The following is a 20381-nucleotide window of genomic DNA, read 5'->3' on the forward strand; positions in this document are numbered from 1 at the left end:
AGACCTCCCCTGGTTGCGTTTTAAGTTGCTGGGCCTCTCCAAACCCGAGACGGCACCGGACCACCTTGAAATTCTCCTTCCAGTTACTGTGCCTCGGACTAGCCAGTCTCGAGACTTGGAAATGGATCCACACCCCAGGCCATGAGGGCCCCTGGGGGCTGGCCAGGAGGACCAGGACCATGGAGTCAGAACATACTTCTGGACCGGAATCCAGAACCACGTGACCTCAGCACCTTAAGTACCCTCTCCCGGAATACACAGCGAGACAACACACCCACTGATTGGCTCAGAGAGAGAGATTGGTACCCAATGCGTCCAACCAGACTGCGTTCCAGTGCCTGTCAGAGATGATACATGCACCTATGACCAGGCAGAACATATTACAGTGCAGCCAAACTGATGCCAGAATCACAATTTACATAATTTAACCCTAAGACCCAACTATGGTCTTAGAAAAAAATAAATTTACAAACATAGCGCCTACTCTATATATATATATATATATATATATATATATATATATATATATATTTTTTTTTTTTTAAGCACCCCTGTCAGCCCCGCATACACCCCATATAATAAACACAGCATAGGGCAATGTAAACATCAATTGTGCCATATATGTGAGGTATTGTCGCAAATGTTGAAGAGAGCAATAATTCTTCTAGGGCCATAATTCACAGTTAAAGTGGATATAAACCCCATTCATGAAATTTGAACTAAGCACATATGTCTGCAGTGTTTACTTATCTCTTTGCAGAGCTCTAAGTGTCGTTTCTCTCTGGTGCTCTGTTCCTCTGTTATCAGCACGAGTCACTTCTGACAAGTTCTTCGACATATATAAATAGAAAATCAATCAGCGCAATAAATATATATCACATAACAGAAGCTGAACACTGAGGCCCAAAATATCAAATCCTTACATTCAAATAAATAAAAGCAGTGCAAAACAACCACATACATAAAAACACAAAATAAAAATATACAAAAATACATAGAAAAAAGTCAGTAAAAGCACCAGCAAGTGTCCATACAGTGTGATCCTATTAATAGGCAGGTAAGGTGAAAAAAAATTCCAACCAAGTGATATCCTCCACCAATTGTAAATGCAAGCAGCTCACCTCATTGAATGGACCTCTGAACTGCAGTAGGCTCAAACAAGCAGCCCCTTATCTAAGGGTACATGTACTGATCCGCTTAGCGTCTGCAACACTGGGAATGTGCTTATGAACAGCGTGGGTTTCATACATCCAGATAATAGACTCCGCGGTATTCCAACATACGTACATGCAATAGTAATGATGTAACATCTGCAAAACATTGTGGTGGAAAGCTTCTCTGCTGCCTTGTATAATGGAATGATAACAATGCTTTGTGGTTTAAATTGCAATGATGGCTCTTAGCCAACAGCTGATGGGGATGACACCTTCCTTCCTACCACTGGGTTAAATGAATCAGCTTTATTTTCTTTTTAGCTTTAACGTCTGTGGGTGCGGCAATATATGTAGTTTCTCATACCATTATAAGGAAGCAAAGTTATGTAAACTGGGAGAGGAGCTCATCCAAATAACATTATATTTATACATCAGGCAGGAGCTGGACAACGCTAAAGACATACCTTCTTCGATCAGGTAGGAACCACCTCTGCCACACCTACATCTCTGAAACTATCGGGGAATGGATGCTTTCTGCTAGCGGTAGAGCCAATTGTAATGCTGTCGAGGACTAGATACTTGCTGTTAGTAGTAGGGCCAGATGTAGTGCTATCAGGCACTTGATACTTGATGTTCGTAGTACAGCCAAGTGTAGTTTTGTCAGGGAATGGATGCTTGATGTTAGTAGTAGGGCCAAGTGTAGTGTTATTAGAGATGGGATGCTTCCTGTTAGTAGTAGGGGTAAGTGTAGTACTATCAAGGACTAGGTGATTGCTTTTAGTTGTAGTTCCAAGTTTTGTGCTATCAAGGACTGGATTCTTGCTGTGAGAAGTAGGTTAAGTGTAGTGCTGCTGAGGACTGATTACTTGCTGCTAGTAGTAGGGCCAAATGTAGTGCTATCAGGGACTGGATACTTTGTTAGTAGTAGGGCCAAGTGTAATATTATTAGGGACTGGGTGCTTGTTGTTAGTAGTAGGGCCAAGTGTAGTGCTTTTGAGGTCTGTCTGTTTGCTGTTAGTAGTAGGGCCAAGTGTTGTGCTATTAAGGACTGGGTGTTTACTTTTAGTAGTTGGGGCAAATGTACTGTAGTGCTATCAGGGACTGGGGGCTTGCTGTTAGTAGTGGGGCCAAGCGTTGTGCTATCAAGGACTGGGTGCTTACTTTTAGTAGTTGGGCCAAATGTAATGCTATCGGGGATTGGGGGCTTGCTGTTAGTAGTAGGACTTAGCCCTTGTACACACGGTCGGAGATTCCGACAACCAAATCCGTCGGATTTTGTCTGTTGGATTTTGTCAGACGGATTTTGTCCGAAACTGTTGCATACACACGGTCGGACGAAGGTGTCGGAATGTCCGATCGCTCAGAACGTGATGACGTTATTTCGTTACGACGGGACTATGTTCAGGCTAGTAGCCAATAGCTTTGATGTAGGAATTTGATCTGAGCATGCGTGGCACTTTGACCGATCGGAATTCTCTACACATGATCGGAGTATGTCCGATCGGAGCATTTTGTCTGAAATATTTCCGGCAAGTTGGAAAATTTGGTCCGACGGATATTCCGACGGAAACAGTCCGATGCAGACCACACACAGTCGGAATATCCGACAAAACGCTCCGATCGGACACATTCCGTCGAAATCTCCGACCGTGTGTACAAGGGCAAAGTGTTATACTATCGAAGACTGGGTGCTTGCTGTTAGTAGTAGGAATCAGTATAGTGTTTTTAGGGGCTGGGTGCTTGCTGTTAGTAGTAGGACTGAGTATATTGTTATTAGGGACTGGGTGCTTGCTGTTAGTAGTAGAGACAAGTGTTGTGCTATTGAGGGCTGCGTGTTGACTTTTAGTAGTTGGGCCAAATGTTGTGCTATCGAAAATTGAGTGCTTGCTGTTAGTATTAGGGCTGAGTGTAGTGTTATCTGGGACTGGGGGCCTGCAGTTAGTAGTAGAGACAAGTGTGCTAATGAGGACTGGGTGATTTTAGTAGTAGTAGTAGAGCCAAGTGTAGTATTATCAGGGTCTGGGTTCTTACTTTTAGTAGTAGGTCCAAGTGTAGTCCCCAGTGTAGGGGCACAGGGCTGAAAGTTAAAACAACTCTTCCTAAACCCTACATACGTATGAGTCAAACTGACACTGGAGCCCCTTCAAGTGAATTTAAAGGGAATGCATAAAATTTTTAGAAATGTAAAAGTTACAGCTTGATATAATTACTCCTACCAGTGGATTTAAATGTTTTTAAAAACTTTGTTTCACTATATAGTTTGTAATTAGGGATGAGCCGAACAGTCACCCCCCGGTTTGGTTCACACCAGAATCTGCGAACGGACCGAAAGTTCGCACGAACGTTAGAACCCTATTAATTACAATGGACGCGAACGTTTGAAATCTAAAGTGCTAATTATAACGGCCAATATGCATGCTATTGTCCTAAAAAGGGGTTGGGGACCTGGGACCTGCCCTATGGGACATGTATCAATGCAAAAAGAAGTTTTAAAAACTGATGTTTTTTCTGGAGCAGTCATTTTAAAGAGGAAGTAAACCCTTACAAACCACTTTGACCTACAGGTAAGCCTAGATTAAGGCTTACCTGTAGGTCCAAGAAATATCTCCTAAACCTATATGGTTTAGGAGATATTTGCCCGAAAACGGGCACCGCAGTCTACGGCGCATGCGCCGTAGACAGCGGCGCGCAGGCGCACTAAAGGCGGCAGTTCCAAGAATGGAGCTGCCGCATTTGTCGACTCCCATGCGCATGCGCGGGAATGACAGCGGCGGAGCTGCGAGACACCGCTCCCGTGCGCATGCGCGGGTGTGACGTCATCGCGGCTTTGCCGCTGTCATTCGGCGGAGCTGCGAGACGCCACAAGCAAGATGGATGCGGCGGACTACAGGGGACAGCGGCGACTTCGCTGGCTCCTGTGTCAGGTAAGTGACACATAATGAGCTACTATGCGATGCATAGTAGTCCATTATGCTTTACCTTTGCAGGGAAAAAAAGAGGAAGTAAACTCATCAGGGTTTACTTCCTCTTTAATGATGCATAAAGTGAAAAAAATAAAGTGAAATATTACTTTAAATATCGTATCTGGGGGGTGTCTATAGTATGCCTGTGAAGTGGTGCATGTTTCCCGTGTTTAGAACAGTCCCTGCACAAAATGACATTTGTAAAGGAAAAAAAAGCCATTTAAAATTGCTTGCGGCTATTAAAGCATTAATTAAGTAATTATTAAGTAATGTCTTGTCCTGGCAATATGGAGGAAAATCTTTGAGAAAAATGGCATGGCTACCCCATCACCCCCCTACCCCAGCCCATTACCAGCCCCTTTCGGTCTTGTATGGATATTAAGGGGGACCCCGCACCCAAAATATTTTATGTTAATGTTAGGCAGATGCCTGTGCTGTACAAATGAACTACACAACACCAGCAACGAGGGGGTAGATTCAGGTGTATGCTGTGCAGGAGGCACACTACACCCACTGTAACAGCGCTAGGTTAGGAAGCAAAGCAAAGCTGACACTGTCCCTGCCTATCCTGCTCTCTCCCTGAACACTACACTCACTATAACAGTGCTATCTAAAGAAGTAAAGCACAGCTGACACTGTCCCTGCCTATCCTTCTCTCTATGAACGCCACAACACACTACACAAGGCCGCCGCGCTGGCGGCCTTATATAGTGTGGGGCGTGTACTAAACCCCCTGAGCTATAATTGGCCACAGGCATCCAACCTGTGGCCAATTATGGCTCTCCTCGCTGCCGGCACTGTGATTGGCCAAGCATGTGGGGTCACAGTGCATGCTTGGCCAATCATCAGCCAGCAATGCACTGCGACTGGCGCAGTGCATTGTGGGCCGTTCGTATCACACAAATTTGATGCCAAGGGACAACAAAGTTCTGTTTTCGACGAACGGCCGATGTTCGATTCGAATATGGGTTTGAATCGAACACCGGGCTCATCCCTATTTGTAATTATATATGTTACCTGGTGGCAGCCATGTTCCCTTATTTCATACAAAGGCTCTTGTTTACAGTGTTATACAATAGGGGTGCTCTACTGTCCCTCCTAGGAATGTAGGTCTATAAGATAAATGGTTTTAAAATATTTTTACAAATAAATATGTGAAAAATGTGGGGTTCATCTGTATTCAGTCCCCTTTACTCTGATACCCCTAACTAAAATCTAGTGGAACCAATTACCTTCAGAAGTCTCCTAATTAGTAAATAAAGTTCTCCTGTGTGTAACTGAATCTCAGTATAAATACAGCTGTTCTGTGAAGCCCTCAGAGGTTTGTTATGCCACGTACACACAACCGGACTTTGTGACGGACTAGATCCGACGGTCTTCCCCACAGTCTTTCAGCGGAGTTCCAACGGACTTTCCTAACGAATGGACTTGGCCAAAGTCTGACGGATTCGAACGTGATGATGTACGACCGGACTAGAATAAGGAAGTTCATAGCCAGTAGCCAATAGCTGCCCTAGCGTCAGTTTTTGTCCGTCGGACTAGCATACAGATGACTCGAGTCCATCTGAAAGATTTGAAACATGTTTTCTTTCTAGGTCCGTCTGACTTTTGGGGGAAAAAAAGGGCTGGAGCCCATCCTCGATCGTAAAATCATTCTGTCGGACCTAGTCCGTCAAAAAGTCCGGTCGTGTGTACGCGGCATTAGAGAACCTTAGTGAACAAACAGCATCATGAAGGTAAAGGAACACACCAGACAGATCAGGGATAAAGTTGTGGAGAAGTTTGAAGCAGGGTTAGGTTATAAAAAAAATATCCCAAGCTTTGAACATCTCACAGAGCTCTGTTCAATCCATCATCCGAAAATGGAAAGTGTGACAAAACTGCAAACCTACCAAGACATGGCCATCCACCTAAACTGACAGGCCGGGCAAGGAGACTATTAGTCAGAGAAACAGCCAAGAGGCCCATGGTAACTCTAGAGGAGCTGCAGAGATCCACAGCTCAGGTGGGAGAATCTGTCCACAGGACAACTACATTCTACCAATCTAAACGTTATGTGAGAGCGGCAAGAAGAAAGTAATTGTTGAAAGAAAGCCATAAGAAGTTCTGCTTGCAATTGGTGAGAAGCCATGTGGGGGACACAGCAAACATGTGGAAGAAGGTGCTCTGGTCAGATGAGACCAAAATTAAACTTTGGCCTAAAAGCATAACAGTATGTGTGGTGGAAAACTAACACTGCACATCACCCTTAACACACCGTGAAACATGGTGGTGGCAGCATCATGTTGTGGGGATGCTTTTTTTCAGAAAGAACAGGGAAGCTGGTCAGAGTTGATGGGAAGATGGATGGCATCAAATACAGGGTAATCTTAGAAGAAAACCTGTTAGGCCGCGTACACACGGGCGGATTGTCTGCCCAACTTAGTCCGCTGAACCGCGTTTCAGCGGACAATCCGCTCGTGTGTGGGCTTCAGCGGACTTTTTCAGCGGACAGTCTGGCGAACTAAGTCTTTCGGAATTTCCGTAAGTTTGTCCGTCCAAACTTGGTTTCAGCGGACAGTCCGCTCGTGAGTAGGCAAGTTGGACGGACTAAGTATGGCGCATGCTCAGAAAGGATTTACACGGCCGAAGGGTGCATTGCTGTGTATTGGACGTCGTATTTCTAGTCCCGTCGTACGTGCTGTACACGTCATCGCGCAAGCTTTCAGCGGACTGTCTGTTCATCGTATGTGGTCAAGTCCGTTCATTCAAAAGTTGGACGGACTGTCTGTCGGATTGTCTGACGAACTTAGTTGGGCAGACAATCCGCCCGTGTGTACGCGGCCTTAGAGTCTGCAAAAGACTTGAGACGGGGGCGGAGGTTCACCTTTCAGCAGGACAACGACCCGAAACATACAGCCAGAGCTACAATGGAATGGTTTAGATCAAAGCATATTGGTGTGAAATTCCACCAGAAAAAGTCAGATGCGAGCTTTTGATTGGAAATTCCAACCGTGTGTATGCTCCATGAGACTTTTGCTGATGGAATTTCCACCAGCAAAAGATTGAGAGTAGGTTCTCTATTTTTTTATGGAAAAAGCTCAGATTGGAAATTCTGATTGTCTGTAGCAATTTCGAAACGCAAAATTCCTATGCATGCTCGGAAGTATTGAACTTCATTTTCTCGGCTCATCGTAGTGTTGTACGTCACCTCGTTCTTGACGGTCGAAAGTTTAGAGAACTTTTGTGTGACCGCGTGTATGCAAGCCAAGCTTGAGCGGAATTTCCAAGATTTTTCGGAAATTTCGCTCGTGTGAGCGGGGCATTAGAATGGCTCAGTCAAAGTCCAGACCTAAATCCAATTAAGAATCTGTGGCAAGACTTGAAAATTGCTGTTCACAGAAGCTCTCCATCCAATCTGACAGAGGTTGTGATGTTTTGCAGAGAAGAATGAGCAAAAATGTTCACTCTCTAGGTGTTCAAAGCTGGTAGAGACAGACTTGTAGCTGTAATTGCAGAGAAAGGCGGTTCTAGAAAGTATTGACTCCGGGGGGCGCCATAGAAACATGCCACACTTTTTACATATTTATTTGTAAAAAAAATTGAAAACCATTTATCATTTTCCTTCCACTTCACAATTATGTGCAACTTTGTGTTGGTCAATCGCATAAAATCCCAATAAAATACATTTATGTTTTTGCTTGTAATGTACGTGACAAAATGTTGAAAATGTCAAGAGGTATGAATACTTTTTCAAGGCACTGTACCCATGATGCCCTGTACACACGGTCAGACATTCCGACAGAGAAGGTCCGCTCGGATTATGTTGTCGGTAATCCGATGGTGTGTGGGTTCTATCAGACTTTTTCCGTCGGAAATTCCGATGGAAAAAGTTGGAGAGCTAGATCTAAAATTTTCCGACAACAAAATCCGATCTGACTTTTTACGATCGCGTGTAGAGAATTCCGACGGACAAAGTGCCACGCATGCTCAGAATAAATTACGAGACGAAAGCTATTGGCTACTGGCCTCTACGTAGTCCCGTCGTAGGTAACCAACGTCACCTCGTTCCGAACGATCGGATTTTCCGACAACTTTGTGCGACCGAGTGTATTCAACACAAGTTTTGGCCAAAATGCGTCGGAAAAAATCCAACGGATTTTGTGGTCGGGATGTCCGAACCGTGTGTACAGGGCATGAGTGTGATTTTGCTAAATTTGCCACCATCAGAAACACAACATAAATCAAGATCATAAAGACATCATCGTTGCTTTGCAAATGGGGGCAATTGACTTCACATTGGAATACATCACAACACACATCAACGATGCATTACCCAGCACTGCAGTAATGCATGTTATAATGCGAGTCATGGCTATACCCGTCTATACATGGCTACACCAGATTGCTTGAAATATTCTTCATCCATGATGAACAAATATCCATATTGCATGTTATGTTAGCTAATCTTTCACAAACATCTGGTGTCTGTTAATGCTGGACGGCAGCCAATGTGCATTCATTTATTAGCTCGAAATGTAAACTTCTCACCGACACTATTACAAAAATAGTGACCTTTAGTTGACCTCATCTCCTGTATAAATTTTTCAGTTTTTTTTGGCTGGGTGGAGAACACAGTAAACTTACAACCCGGTTCAAATTTCAGTTTCATTAGATAAATACATTCCAGGTTAATTAACCACTTCAGCCCCGGACCAATTAACAGCCTAAGGACCAGAGGTCTTTTTACAATTTCGCACTGCGCTGCTTTAACTGGTAATTGCGCAGTCATGCAATGTTGTACCCAAACGAAATTTGCGTCCTTTTCTTCCCACAAATAGAGCTTTCTTTTGATGGTATTTGATTGCCTCTGCAATTTTTAATTTTTTGCGATATAAATGGAAATGACCGAAAATTTTGAGAAAAAATGATATTTTGTACATTTGTTATAAGAAAAATCGAATAAACTCAATTTTAGTCATACATTTAGGGGAAAATTTATTCAGCCACATGTCTTTGGTAAAAAAAATGTCAATAAGCGTATATTTATTGGTTTGCGCAAAAGTTATAGCGTCTACAAACTAGAGTACATTTTCTGGAATTTACACAGCTTTTAATTTACGACTGCCTATCTCATTTCTTGAGGTGCTAAAATGGCAGGGCAGTACAAACCCCCCCCCCCAAATGACCCCATTTTGGAAAGTAGACACCCCAAGGAAGTTGTGGAGAGGCATGTTGAGCCCATTGAATATTTTTTTTTGTCCCAAGTGATTGAATAATGACACAAAAAAAAAAAAGTTTACAAAAAAGTTGTCACTAAATGATATATTGCTCACACATGCCATAGTTATATGTGGAATTGCACCCCAAAATATATTCTGCTGCTTCTCCTGAGTACGAGGATACCACATATGTGGGACTTTTTGGGAGTCTAGCTGCGTACGGCACCCCGAAAACGAATAACTGCCTTCAGGGTTTCTAAGGGTGCAAATTTTTGATTTCACTCCTCACTACCTATCACAGTTTCGAAGGCCATAAAATGCCAAAATAGCACAAACCCCCCCCACAAATGACCCCATTTTGGAAAGTAGACACCCCAAGCTATTTACTGAGAGGCATGTTGAGTCCATGAAATATTTTATATTTTGCCACAAGTTGCAGGAATTTTACAATTTTTTTTTTTTTTTGCACAAAGTTGTCACTAAATGATATATTGCTCACACATGCTATTGGCATAAGTCAAATTACACCCCAAAATAAATTCTGCTGCTTCTCCCGAGTACGGGGATACCACATGTGGGGGACTTTTTGAGAGCCTAGCCACGTACGGGACCCCGAAAACCAAGCACTGCCTTCCGGATTTAAATATAAAACGCTACCAAAAAAACTGTTAGCGATCGCAGGGATCAGGCCTGAATCTGCAATCGCTGCAGTTATGTGTTTAGTGTTTTGTAAGTGACAGTGATCGATCGATACTGCACTTGGGTGGGCTGGGCAGAGGGGCAAAACGCAGGTGCCAGCAGGTATCTGGGCTGATCCCGCTAACAATGCGTTTTTTTGGAACCCTAAACTGCTGGGGATGCTAGCATAGATCTGATCAGATCAGATATTGATCTGTTCAGATTCTATACCACTATGGGAGGTTTATGCTTTGCGTGTGGGTGTTAGCGGTACTGGCACTAACCTAGCGCTGCCTGGGGCGACGCAGACCCTGACCCTAAAACCTAATTGATATCACCCGCCGGGTGATCAGGGGGTTAAACCTTTATTGGGTAATAAATGGTGGGTGCCCTGATGCTATAAAAAGCAAACTAACCAGAGTCACCCGTAACATTTATACGGTTGATCACTGGTGAAAGGGTTAACTAGGGGCAATCAGGGGGTTCACATTTTTATTAGGTAGTATATGGGGGTCCCTGGCGCTATATAAAAACCTGACGGGGAACCTAAATAACTAACTGGCTAACCAGCGTCACCAGTGACACTTATACTGTGATCGCTGGTGAAAGGGTTAACTAGGGGCAATCAGGGGGTTAAAACCATTATTGGGTAGTATATGGGGGGTACCTAGCGCTATAAAAACCTGGCGGTGAACCTAAAAAAAATAACTAGCTACCTAGCGGCACTAGTGACACTAATGCAGCGATCCGAAAAATGATCGCTTAGTGACACTGGCAAAAGGGGGTGAAAGGGTTAACTAGGGGCAATCAGGGGGTTAAAACCATTATTGGGTAGTATATCGGGGTACCTAGCACTATAAAAACCTGGCGGTGAACCTAAAAAAATAACTAGCTACCTAGCGGCCCTAGTGACACTAATGCAGCGATCAGAAAAACGATCGCTTAGTGACACTGGCAAAAGGGGGTGAAAGGGTTAACTAGGGGCAATCAGGGGGTTAAAACCATTATTGGGTAGTATATCCGGGTACCTAGCGCTATAAAAACCTGGCGGTGAACCTAAAAAAGTAACTAGCTACCTAGCGGCACTAGTGACACTAATGCAGCGATCAGAAAAATGATCGCTTAGTGACACTGGCAAAAGGGGGTGAAAGGGTTAACTAGGGGCAATCAGGGGGTTAAAACCATTATTGGGTAGTATATCGGGGTAACTAGTGCTATAAAAACCTGGTGGTGAACCTAAAAAAATAATTAGCTACCTAGCGACACTAGCGACACTAATGCAGCGATCAGAAAAATGATTGCTTAGTGACACTGGCCAAAGGGGGTGAAAGGGTTAACTAGGGGCAATCAGGGGGTTAAAACCATTATTGGGTAGTATATCGGGGTACCTAGCGCTATAAAAACCTGGCGGTGAACCTAAAAAAATAACTAGCTACCTAGCGACACTAGCGACACTAATGCAGCGATCAGAAAAATGAATGTGTGCCTATGTGTGCCTCCATGTCAGTGTAGTGTTGTTGCACACTTACTTTCTGTCTTCTCCTCGTAGTCCGGTCAAAAAGACCGCCCCGAGGAGAATGACATCACTTCCTCCCTGCCTGTGTATACAATACACAGTGGGAGGAAGCTTCTCATTCGCCAGGAGCGATCGAGAGGGGATGGCCAGAAACCAACGGCCATCCCCTCATCCCGGATCGCTCCTGAAGCGAAACGGACCGCCGTATCCAGCGGGAGGGGGTCCGATCGGACCCCCCACCCGCTGGAAGGCAAGCACGTATATGTACGTGCTTGTGCCTGCCGGTGCCATTGTAATGACGTACATTGGCAATACGGCGGTCCTTAAGTGGTTAAAACAAAGAATGTGCTATGTCTTACAATTTGTTTTAAACAGAAGCAGCCACAGCCTGAGTAGAAAGGCCTGTCCCCTGGCAATATGCTACAGAGAAAGACCCTTGTTCGCTATGTGGAAGCAGTAGTCTCTTTGTAGAGGTCCTTCTTGCCCCCCACCCCCCGTTGAGTCAGAGCCAGGGTTCTCCGATCAGCCAGTTTGCTAATAGTACAGCTATAGCTCTTACCCAGCAAGGGGCATGCTGGACCTCTGCAGAGAGACCGCTGCTTCCAAAAAGAGAGAAGGGAACTCATTGTGCATGTGCCGGCAGGGGGACAGACTTTTCTAGTTAAGCAGTGTCTGCTTTAGAAAAAAAATTAACATTTTTTGTTTTGACACACTTGGAATGTTTTTAAAGCGGGGTTCCACCCTAAAGTGGAACCTCCGCTGATCGGAACCCTCCCCCCCTCCAGTGTCACAATTGGCACCTTTCAGGGGGGAGGGGGGTGGAGATACCTGTCAAAGACAGGTATTTACACCCACTTCCGGGCATAGACTCCCGTGGGAGTCTACGCCATTTCCTGTCCTGCCGCGCTGTCTGCTGGGACACACACGGGTCTCAGAGACAGCGCAGAGAATTCCTATTGCGCTGCGCGACTCGCGCATGCGCAGTAGGGAATCGGGAAGTGAAGCCGATTCGCTTCACTTCCTGATTCCCTCACCTAGAATGGTGACGGCAGCAGCCGAGAGCCGAGCGATCGATCGGCCTCGGCTGCCGGCATCGCTGGAACCCGGGACAGGTGAGTGTCCATTTATTAAAAGTCAGAAGCTGTAGTATTTATAGCTGCTGGCTTTTAATATTTTTTATTTTTTTGGTGGAATCCCTCTTTAACTGATGGAAACTGATAAACAAGATATATTGTTCTATTTTGGTGATATCAATGTCCCTGAAACAAAACTATAGCAAATACTACTATACATTGTATAGAAAGGGTATATGGACTTGGGCTTCATCCAAATAGATACATATAAAGTGTAGGAGATAACCGGGGTGATACACCGGAACCCTAAAATGACGGACTGGTCTCCTTTCTGTGGCTGTTCTAGTCCATTATTGTCGGGTTCTGGTGTACCCTCCCGTTGATCTAATAATCGTTGTAGGAAATTTACATTAACTTATTTTTATTTGTTCCTCAGATGAGATGAATCTGGCCTGGGGATTGTTACTTCTTGCCTGGCATCAATCAGGTATAACACGTGTACTATTATTATAAATAATAACAATAATTATTAATATAATACAGGATACAGTACAGTTACAATACTATTCAACACAGGAGAAATCAGAGGGCCCTATAATTAGAGGTGTGCACGATGGAAAAATCCATTTAATTTCGGATTCATTCATTAAGTTAATCATTTTGTTTTATCATATCCGTTATGTGAGAATGATTTCAGAATACATTTTGTATTTTCTGATTCGTTTCTTATATTCATTATTTTCAAAACAATTTGTAATTCACATTTTGAAATCGAAAATCGAATTTCGGGAAGATGGCTATATTTGTTTTGTTCTATTCCGTTTTATTATTTGCTAGTCTTTTTTTATTTTCTATTCTATTTTATTCTTTTCTATTCTATTTTATTATTTTCTATTCTATGCTATAAAGCAGCCTAAGTAGGAATCATCATCGTATTTCACTTTTGTACCTTAATGTATACGTGTCCGTTTCTAATTCAAAGTCATTTTCAAAATCGAATTCTGAAAAAAAAATTTTGTTATAATATATTTTGGATTCGTTGAAACTTACCACTATTGTGATTTGAAAATTTGGATACATCCGAATAAGGAAAATGACATCCAAATTGGATCAGTTGGTAATGAAACAAATCACACATGTCTAACAATAATCATATTCTTAGTATTTTTAATGATTGCCAATTGAAGAAACCTCAGGGGGCATATATAGGTCTAACGTCGGGTGAAATCCAGATATCTGTGGTTTGCATATTTTCTGCTGAAGTGCATTATTTTTTAGATCACAATGTTCCATCATATTTCTTTGTACTGTTGAGTGATGTAAATAACTATCCATAGTAGAAACTGGTAAGGAAATTCCCCATCAGCATCCAAGCTTGGCCATCTTGGACATTTATATACTCTATGATTGTCTGCGCCATCTAGTGGCCATAATGTAATATTGTTCCTAATTGCAGTTTTTAAAGTGGTTGTATACTCGAATTTTTAACTTTTACCTACAGGAAAGCCTATAATAAGGCTTACCTGTAGGTAAAAAAAATATCTCCTAAACCTGTACGGTTTAGGAGATATTCCCCTCGGTATGCACCGCTGACTGCAGCGGCGCATGCGCACAAGGGGATTCTTGGCCTGAAAATCTGGCAGTGGCCGGCCGATGTCTTGTCTAATAACGTCCTCCAATCGGATAGTGTCCGCTGTGTACTGCGCATGCGCAGTACACAGCATCACAGATTCCGAAAATTGCCGAGGATGAACGGCGCCTGCGCCCGTGAGTCCAGGTTCTATCCCCACTATCCAAGTGGACATAGAGTAGGAATAAAAAAGAGCCGAGCGCAGCAAGGCCGAGCCCGAAGCGTGGCGAGCAAAGCTCGCCCGCGAGGGGCCCTTTAATACTCACAACCCTATGTCCGCTTGGATGGTGGGGCTACCACCTCCACTCACGGTGCAGGCGCCGTTCAGCTTCGGAAATTTTCCGAAGCTTCGTCTGCTCCGTACTGCGCATGCGCAGTACGGGGCGGACGCTATATGATGGCCGGACACTATACGGCAGAACACCGGTCGGAATGAAATCTCCCGCGCGCATGCGCGGGAGTGACGATATCGCGGCTCCGGCCACTCACAGCGCCGGAGCCGCGATACCCGGAAGAAGCGCAGAGGGAGCATGTCAGCTCCCTCAGCGTGGATCGGGCCAGATGTCGGGGCCTCGTTCTAAGGTAAGTATTTCATAATGAGCTAGTATGCGGTGCATACTAGCTCATTATGCCTTTTGCTTTGCAGGTTTAAAAAAAAAAATTGCGGGTTTACTACCGCTTTAAGGAAAAATACAATATGAGCACCTGATGGCGCAGATGATCATAGGAAATATTCATGCAAATGTTTTCACGTTTGTATAGCAATTTATTTTAATTATATATTTATAGACACAAGAAATGCAGTTCTGTATTTACTAATATATTAAAGTGGTTGTAATTAAATGTCCACGTTATATTATTGTTGTATTCTGTAGAGGCTGCACTGGAAATATTTGTGTCAAACAAGACGGCCAAGGTGGACTCCAATGTTACCCTTCCCTGTACCTTCTCTTGGGGAAACGCTCCCATAAACACCACACTGCTGCAAATAATATGGATATTCAAAGATCAGTTTGTTCTGACATACTGCAACAAGCTGACTGTGAATGAGAACAGGGCTTCCATGAAGACTGACCAACTAAAGAATGGAATCGCTTCTCTAATGCTTTCCAAAGTGTTGACAACCGATGATGGGATCTACAAATGTGTGGTAATTTATGACAAAGTCCATAAAGAAGGAATTGTATCACTCCATGTGGAAGGTGAGGATAAAACATGTGGAGGATCACTGTCTACTCTCAAAACCTCTGTTTATTTTGTGTATCATAGGTGTGTAGCGCTAACCCTGCAGCGGTCCTTTTTTCTATGTCTTAATCTCCTAAATGACTCTATCCCCTCTGACATACTATTGCATTAAAGTGCATTAAAGAGTGGCAATGCTAGACCTAAGCTTACTGGAGGGGTGTAGAATGGCAGTCATTTACAGTGTTCTTCGGCCGGCAATTGTTGGGGCCCATAATCAGCATTGGTGCACTTACCAACTGCCTTGGTGAACCAGCAAACAGTTTAGGTGCTAAGTAGTAAGAGTTCTGCTTTCACTGACTCAGTCTCTGATATCAGTGTGAAAATACTGGACAATGTGCTCTCACCAGTCCCTGTGGTGGGGCTGTAGACTCTGGCTGTAGAAGAGGGGCCCCTTTGCCTCTGCACAGATGACTCTGGTGATTAGAAACGAAGGAAGGGAGAGTGAGAGAATGCCTTAGTCTCCCTGCAGCAAGGGCGAGATTTATTTGATCACCATGTTCCCTGCAGAGCCAAACAGCTATCAGGCCTCAAGCTCTGGTCCCCGTCGGTCTGGTCTCCCACAGTGATGTGTGCACACAGGCTGAGGCTAATGTGCTCACATGGACTCCCACACTGCCAAGAGAAAGAAGATTCCAGTGCAGTCTGGTAAAAGCTACTCCACCACTACCCCTCTTCTTCAGTGTCCTATGGGAACTGAAATGTAAGGCTCCATGAGTCCCATTCAATGATTAATATCCTGTATTTAAATTCCCATGATCTTCAACATTCTCTATAGCCGTCTATAGGCTTTCCTGGCTATAGCTCTCCCCTGCTGACTGGAGGATGTAGTGCAACACAACATTCAGCATAGCAGTAGAAAGTGAAAAGATAATATTAACCCCTTTGTGCCAGCACCTCCAAGTCCTTTTAAGAGGTTTCAGATACCGGGAGGTGGGGGGTTTATGATTGTAACGAAACCGTCTCAGCGCCCCTCTTAAGTGCTTCAGTCAGTATAGCGCTTCTTCCAGTTTGAACATAGATACCAGATATTATAGCCACATAGCACACAAGACTAGCCGACAAATAGCTTGTATGAGATCTGCAACTCTTTATTGAACAAACTCACACAGAATATATACCCCACCAGGTCAGGTGCCTGATTACATTGTATGCAGATGAAAATGTATACAGAAATATAATTAACATAACTAAGCAACAGCCAGCATAAACTATGCTACTCCCCCTCTAGCAACTACTAGCTGACAATGATATAATTAAGATGTTAATTAACTCAGCACTTAGACCAACCTGGTTGACCAGACTGCCTGGCAACAAAGCTAAAAAAAGTAGATTACACATTATCCCAAGTATAAACATAGGGCACCTTTTGAAGTAATCGAAACCACATTTTCAGCATCCAGTAAGTAGCAATCTGTCATTTTCTCAGTCACCCTGTGTCTGTTAGGGGCACAGGGTGACTGAGAAAACACGTAAGATGGGCCTGGGAAGTCCGACCTCTCTAGGATAAGCTGGGTTCCTAGGGCCCCCCGCCCAAAGTGACTACCATCACAATGATCATGTGACCGTCAGGATTGGCTGCCACAGTGAACAAATGATCGGAAAATGCAGGGCCCGCTCTTTCGGCACAGCTGTGTCTGCAAATTGTTACACAAATATGTGGCCACTCGGCACCAAGGCCCACCCACCGAGAGGCCACATGTTTGTGTACTGTCGGCGCCTAGGGGTTAAAGAGGACAATGTCTCCTTCTCCATGTGTCTGTAGTCCAGCAACTGGCTGCATGTGTCAGAGAACAGCTGTATTTCATTGTTTCTCTTTGTTACTCATACATATAAATATGTAGGTTTAATAATCCTTGATATGTCGTAGTTGAATTACATATGTGGCCATTGCTTTGTTTGCCAAAGGATTTGTAATCTCACAATTGGGCCTTTGACCCCACATTACTATTAAAGAAATATTATCCTTAGCTGACCTCATTCCCTGTCATTTACCCCACCTCAGTGGTGCACCATGATTAAGATCACACCCCAGCCTGCACTAATAGCCAATCACATTCTGTTGCATGCATGTGTGCTGACATGGAACATGCTGATAGGAGGAGAGAGCGGAGTGTGCTGAGTTATCAGTTTGCTGCTGCTCCTTCATTGTCCAAACAGCAGATTTAGAGGCAGTGAGGGACCACCACTTCATTCAATAACTCTAGAAGAAAAAGTGATGTCGCCCATCTGGCTGTGCAGTGGGGTGAATGGATCACACAAGTGGATGAACAGAATTATAAATAATTTTGTCACCTTGTTGCCAACTTTAAGCCTCAAGATACCAACCCACGGTTGGGATGTGGCCCCATTTACCTGAATGGGACATGCTGTTTAATTCTAGCTGCAACCACTGCATTTATATGCCCCATTCACACAGTCAGACATTCCGACGACAAATACCGTCTGATTTTTTTCCGACGAATTTTGGCCCAAACTTGTCTTGTATACACACGGTCGCACAAAGTTGTCAAATTTCTGATCGTTCTGAACGAGATGACGTCAAACACGTACGTCGGGACTATAAACGGGCCAGTAGCCAATAGCTTTCGTCTCTTAGTTTATTCTGAGCATGCGTGGCACTAGGTCCGTTGGAATTGTCTACACACAATCGGAATTTATGTGATTGGATTTTGTTGTTGGAAAATTTTAGATCCTGCTCTCAAACTTTGTGCGTTGGAAAATTCAGACGGTAAAAATCCAATGGAGCCCGCACACGGTCGGATTTTCCAACGACATGATCCGATCGCACATTTTCCATCAGAAAATCCGACCTTGTGTATGGGGCATTACAGTCGTGCATTTCGGTGTTTAGGTGGGCGGTTTGGGGGGCAGGTAAAACCATGGCTCAACTGCTTGCTTTTACAGGCACCTGGTCACCCATGTGACAAAGCCCTTATTCAAAAAAAAAATAATCTGAATGCTAAATAATAAGCTCCCTCTAGTTTTCCTGTATAAAGAGTTTTCCACATTTCTCTTCCAGGTATGACATACTGGATGCCCGCAGCTCTGTGTATAGTAATCCTGGCAACAGCGATCCTCCTAGGAGGGGGAATGTGGTGCTGCCGCATCTGCAAGAATAAAAGATTTGATGCCATTTGAAGATAAACTTGGGTCTGAGTACGGATGTAAATATGGGGCTTTATGGTATAAGACTATGCCTGGTCCTAGGTCCCTGAACAGTGACCTCCTACAGCCCTATCTGAAAGCCTGGACCACTGAAATATGATGGTTGTCATAGACCATCCTCTATTCCTGTGAAAAAATTTGGAGTGATCAAATCCCCATATTAACGGATCAGCACCAACGTCCCTTTATTTTTTGCTTATTTTTACATATATTTCACATTTATCTATATTTTTTCAATGTTTCATGACATTCATTAATATGTTTTTTATTTTTTTATTTTTCCTTTTCTTTTTTCTGTTTTTTCTTCATAATTTTCTTCAATTCAGAGTCATCCTCGGGCACAACCTCTGCATCTTGCCTCTCTGCCAGGCAATGGTCTCCCTAATGGATGCCCAGGGACATACATCAGCACAGATTGGTATCAGCCTGTGCTGAACCCCATATGGAGACAGGAGCGCTATGTATGTCTGAAATAGTGTTGACATCTTTATCGAGGGCGAACGCGGTCAGCCATGGCTGCGCCCACTGTTCCTATGGCGAATGGCAACAACACCTGTTGCCTTAGTGACCAGGAAGCACGCACGTCGGGGATGATTGGATTCATTCCCCGACATCAGAGTGCGTCCATCTGTCCTAGGTTTGCCTATGGAAGAGGCATATTCCCCTCTAAGTGCGATGCCACCTATCTACGTCTGGGACTGCGTCATGAGTGGCTTGACATCATGTGCCACGCCACTCATGCCGCTTTAGTGGGGCATATAAATAGACCCACGCTGCAATACACAGTCCACGGGGACTGGATGGACTTGTGTCTTTTTTCAATCTGACTATGTAACTATATTATATAGCCACACATAATCTAAGGGAAGGTCATATTTTATCCTATTTTGACATAAATCATTTACTAATTTATAATTAGATTGGTCCAAACTTTTGTAGTGCTTATCATCTAGGAATGTGGCTCCTGAACATATGATTCAAACTACACGTTATGTAAGCAAAAAAGCCTTTTCCCTTTATTTCATATTAAAAGTTTTTACTATAAAGCAATAGATATTGATGATCGAACACTAATATTCATTTATTATTATTTACAGGTAATTAGACTTTGGACAAAGTCAATACACAAAAGCAGAGCAATATTACCCACTTTGGAGACCTTGGCAGGTTTTGAGGTGATTTTTCTGGGGGTCAGCACTCTGTGCCCGATGATTTGCTCTGACGTCACCTTTTTGTGCAAACACGCTGATTATTCCACAAGTGAATTCAGAGTTACTAGTTTGAGGTTTCCGTAAATATCCAGGTATTGCTATATGTCATTTAATAAAATTTGAACAAACCTTTTTGAAAATGCTTTGTTTTATGAGCATGAAAATGTGTATCTATAATTCTTGTATACTTATTTATTAGACAAGAGTATCCACGCACGTTCCTGAGGAAGGCTGTAAGGCGAAACATGTAGAACAATTGTGGTATCCTTTGTATGGAAGGAATGTATTTTTATATACTCTTTTCTTTCCTCTCTATATGTGTTTAAATAAAATATTCGTTTTTTTATCATAACTGTCGTTGATGAGTATATGAATATCACCCTGAAAGTCCCATATATTCCCGGTTTTGGGGTGTTTTCTCCACCCTCTATCCCTGTTTGATTAGATGTACTGCCCTATATACACAAAAGATTTGGAGGTAGGGGACTTTTACGGTACCAAAAATTAAGAATAAAGAAAAATATACTGAAAAAATATAAATTTAT

At 43.5% G+C, this 20381-nt stretch overlaps 1 protein-coding gene across 3 annotated transcripts; it reads left to right on the forward strand.

Annotated features, from left to right (window-relative positions):
- Positions 1-1471: 1471 nt before the first annotated feature.
- On the forward strand, positions 1472-20188 carry LOC143923706 (CD276 antigen-like). Of its 3 annotated transcripts, XR_013261772.1 has the most exons (5): positions 1472-1631; positions 13022-13072; positions 15091-15417; positions 18480-19928; positions 20036-20188. XR_013261772.1 is itself a non-coding variant. In XM_077447511.1 (4 exons), exons 2-4 carry the CDS (start codon positions 13027-13029, stop codon positions 18596-18598), a joined length of 492 nt encoding a protein of 163 aa, XP_077303637.1. In that variant the 5' UTR covers positions 1472-1631; positions 13022-13026; the 3' UTR covers positions 18599-20188. The 3 variants fall into 3 exon arrangements, 2 of the variants coding, with proteins under 2 accessions (XP_077303637.1, XP_077303638.1); XM_077447511.1 differs by having other exon boundaries at positions 18480-20188; XM_077447512.1 differs by having other exon boundaries at positions 19723-20188.
- Positions 20189-20381: the final 193 nt, after the last annotated feature.

Source organism: Lithobates pipiens, unplaced genomic scaffold, assembly GCF_037356315.1.
Source record: "Lithobates pipiens isolate NorthernLeopardFrog02 unplaced genomic scaffold, aLitPip1_a1.2 Scaffold_22, whole genome shotgun sequence".
Lineage (NCBI taxonomy): Eukaryota > Metazoa > Chordata > Amphibia > Anura > Ranidae > Lithobates > Lithobates pipiens.

Excerpts from the sequence above, each read along its gene's own strand:
- LOC143923706 (XM_077447511.1), top strand. The coding sequence starts at position 13,027 with ATGAATCTGGCCTGGGGATTGTTACTTCTTGCCTGGCATCAATCAG. Across the intron at positions 13,073-15,090 it reads TCTTGCCTGGCATCAATCAG|AGGCTGCACTGGAAATATTT; the intron begins GTATAACACGTG and ends TGTATTCTGTAG. Across the intron at positions 15,418-18,479 it reads TGTATCACTCCATGTGGAAG|GTATGACATACTGGATGCCC; the intron begins GTGAGGATAAAA and ends TTTCTCTTCCAG.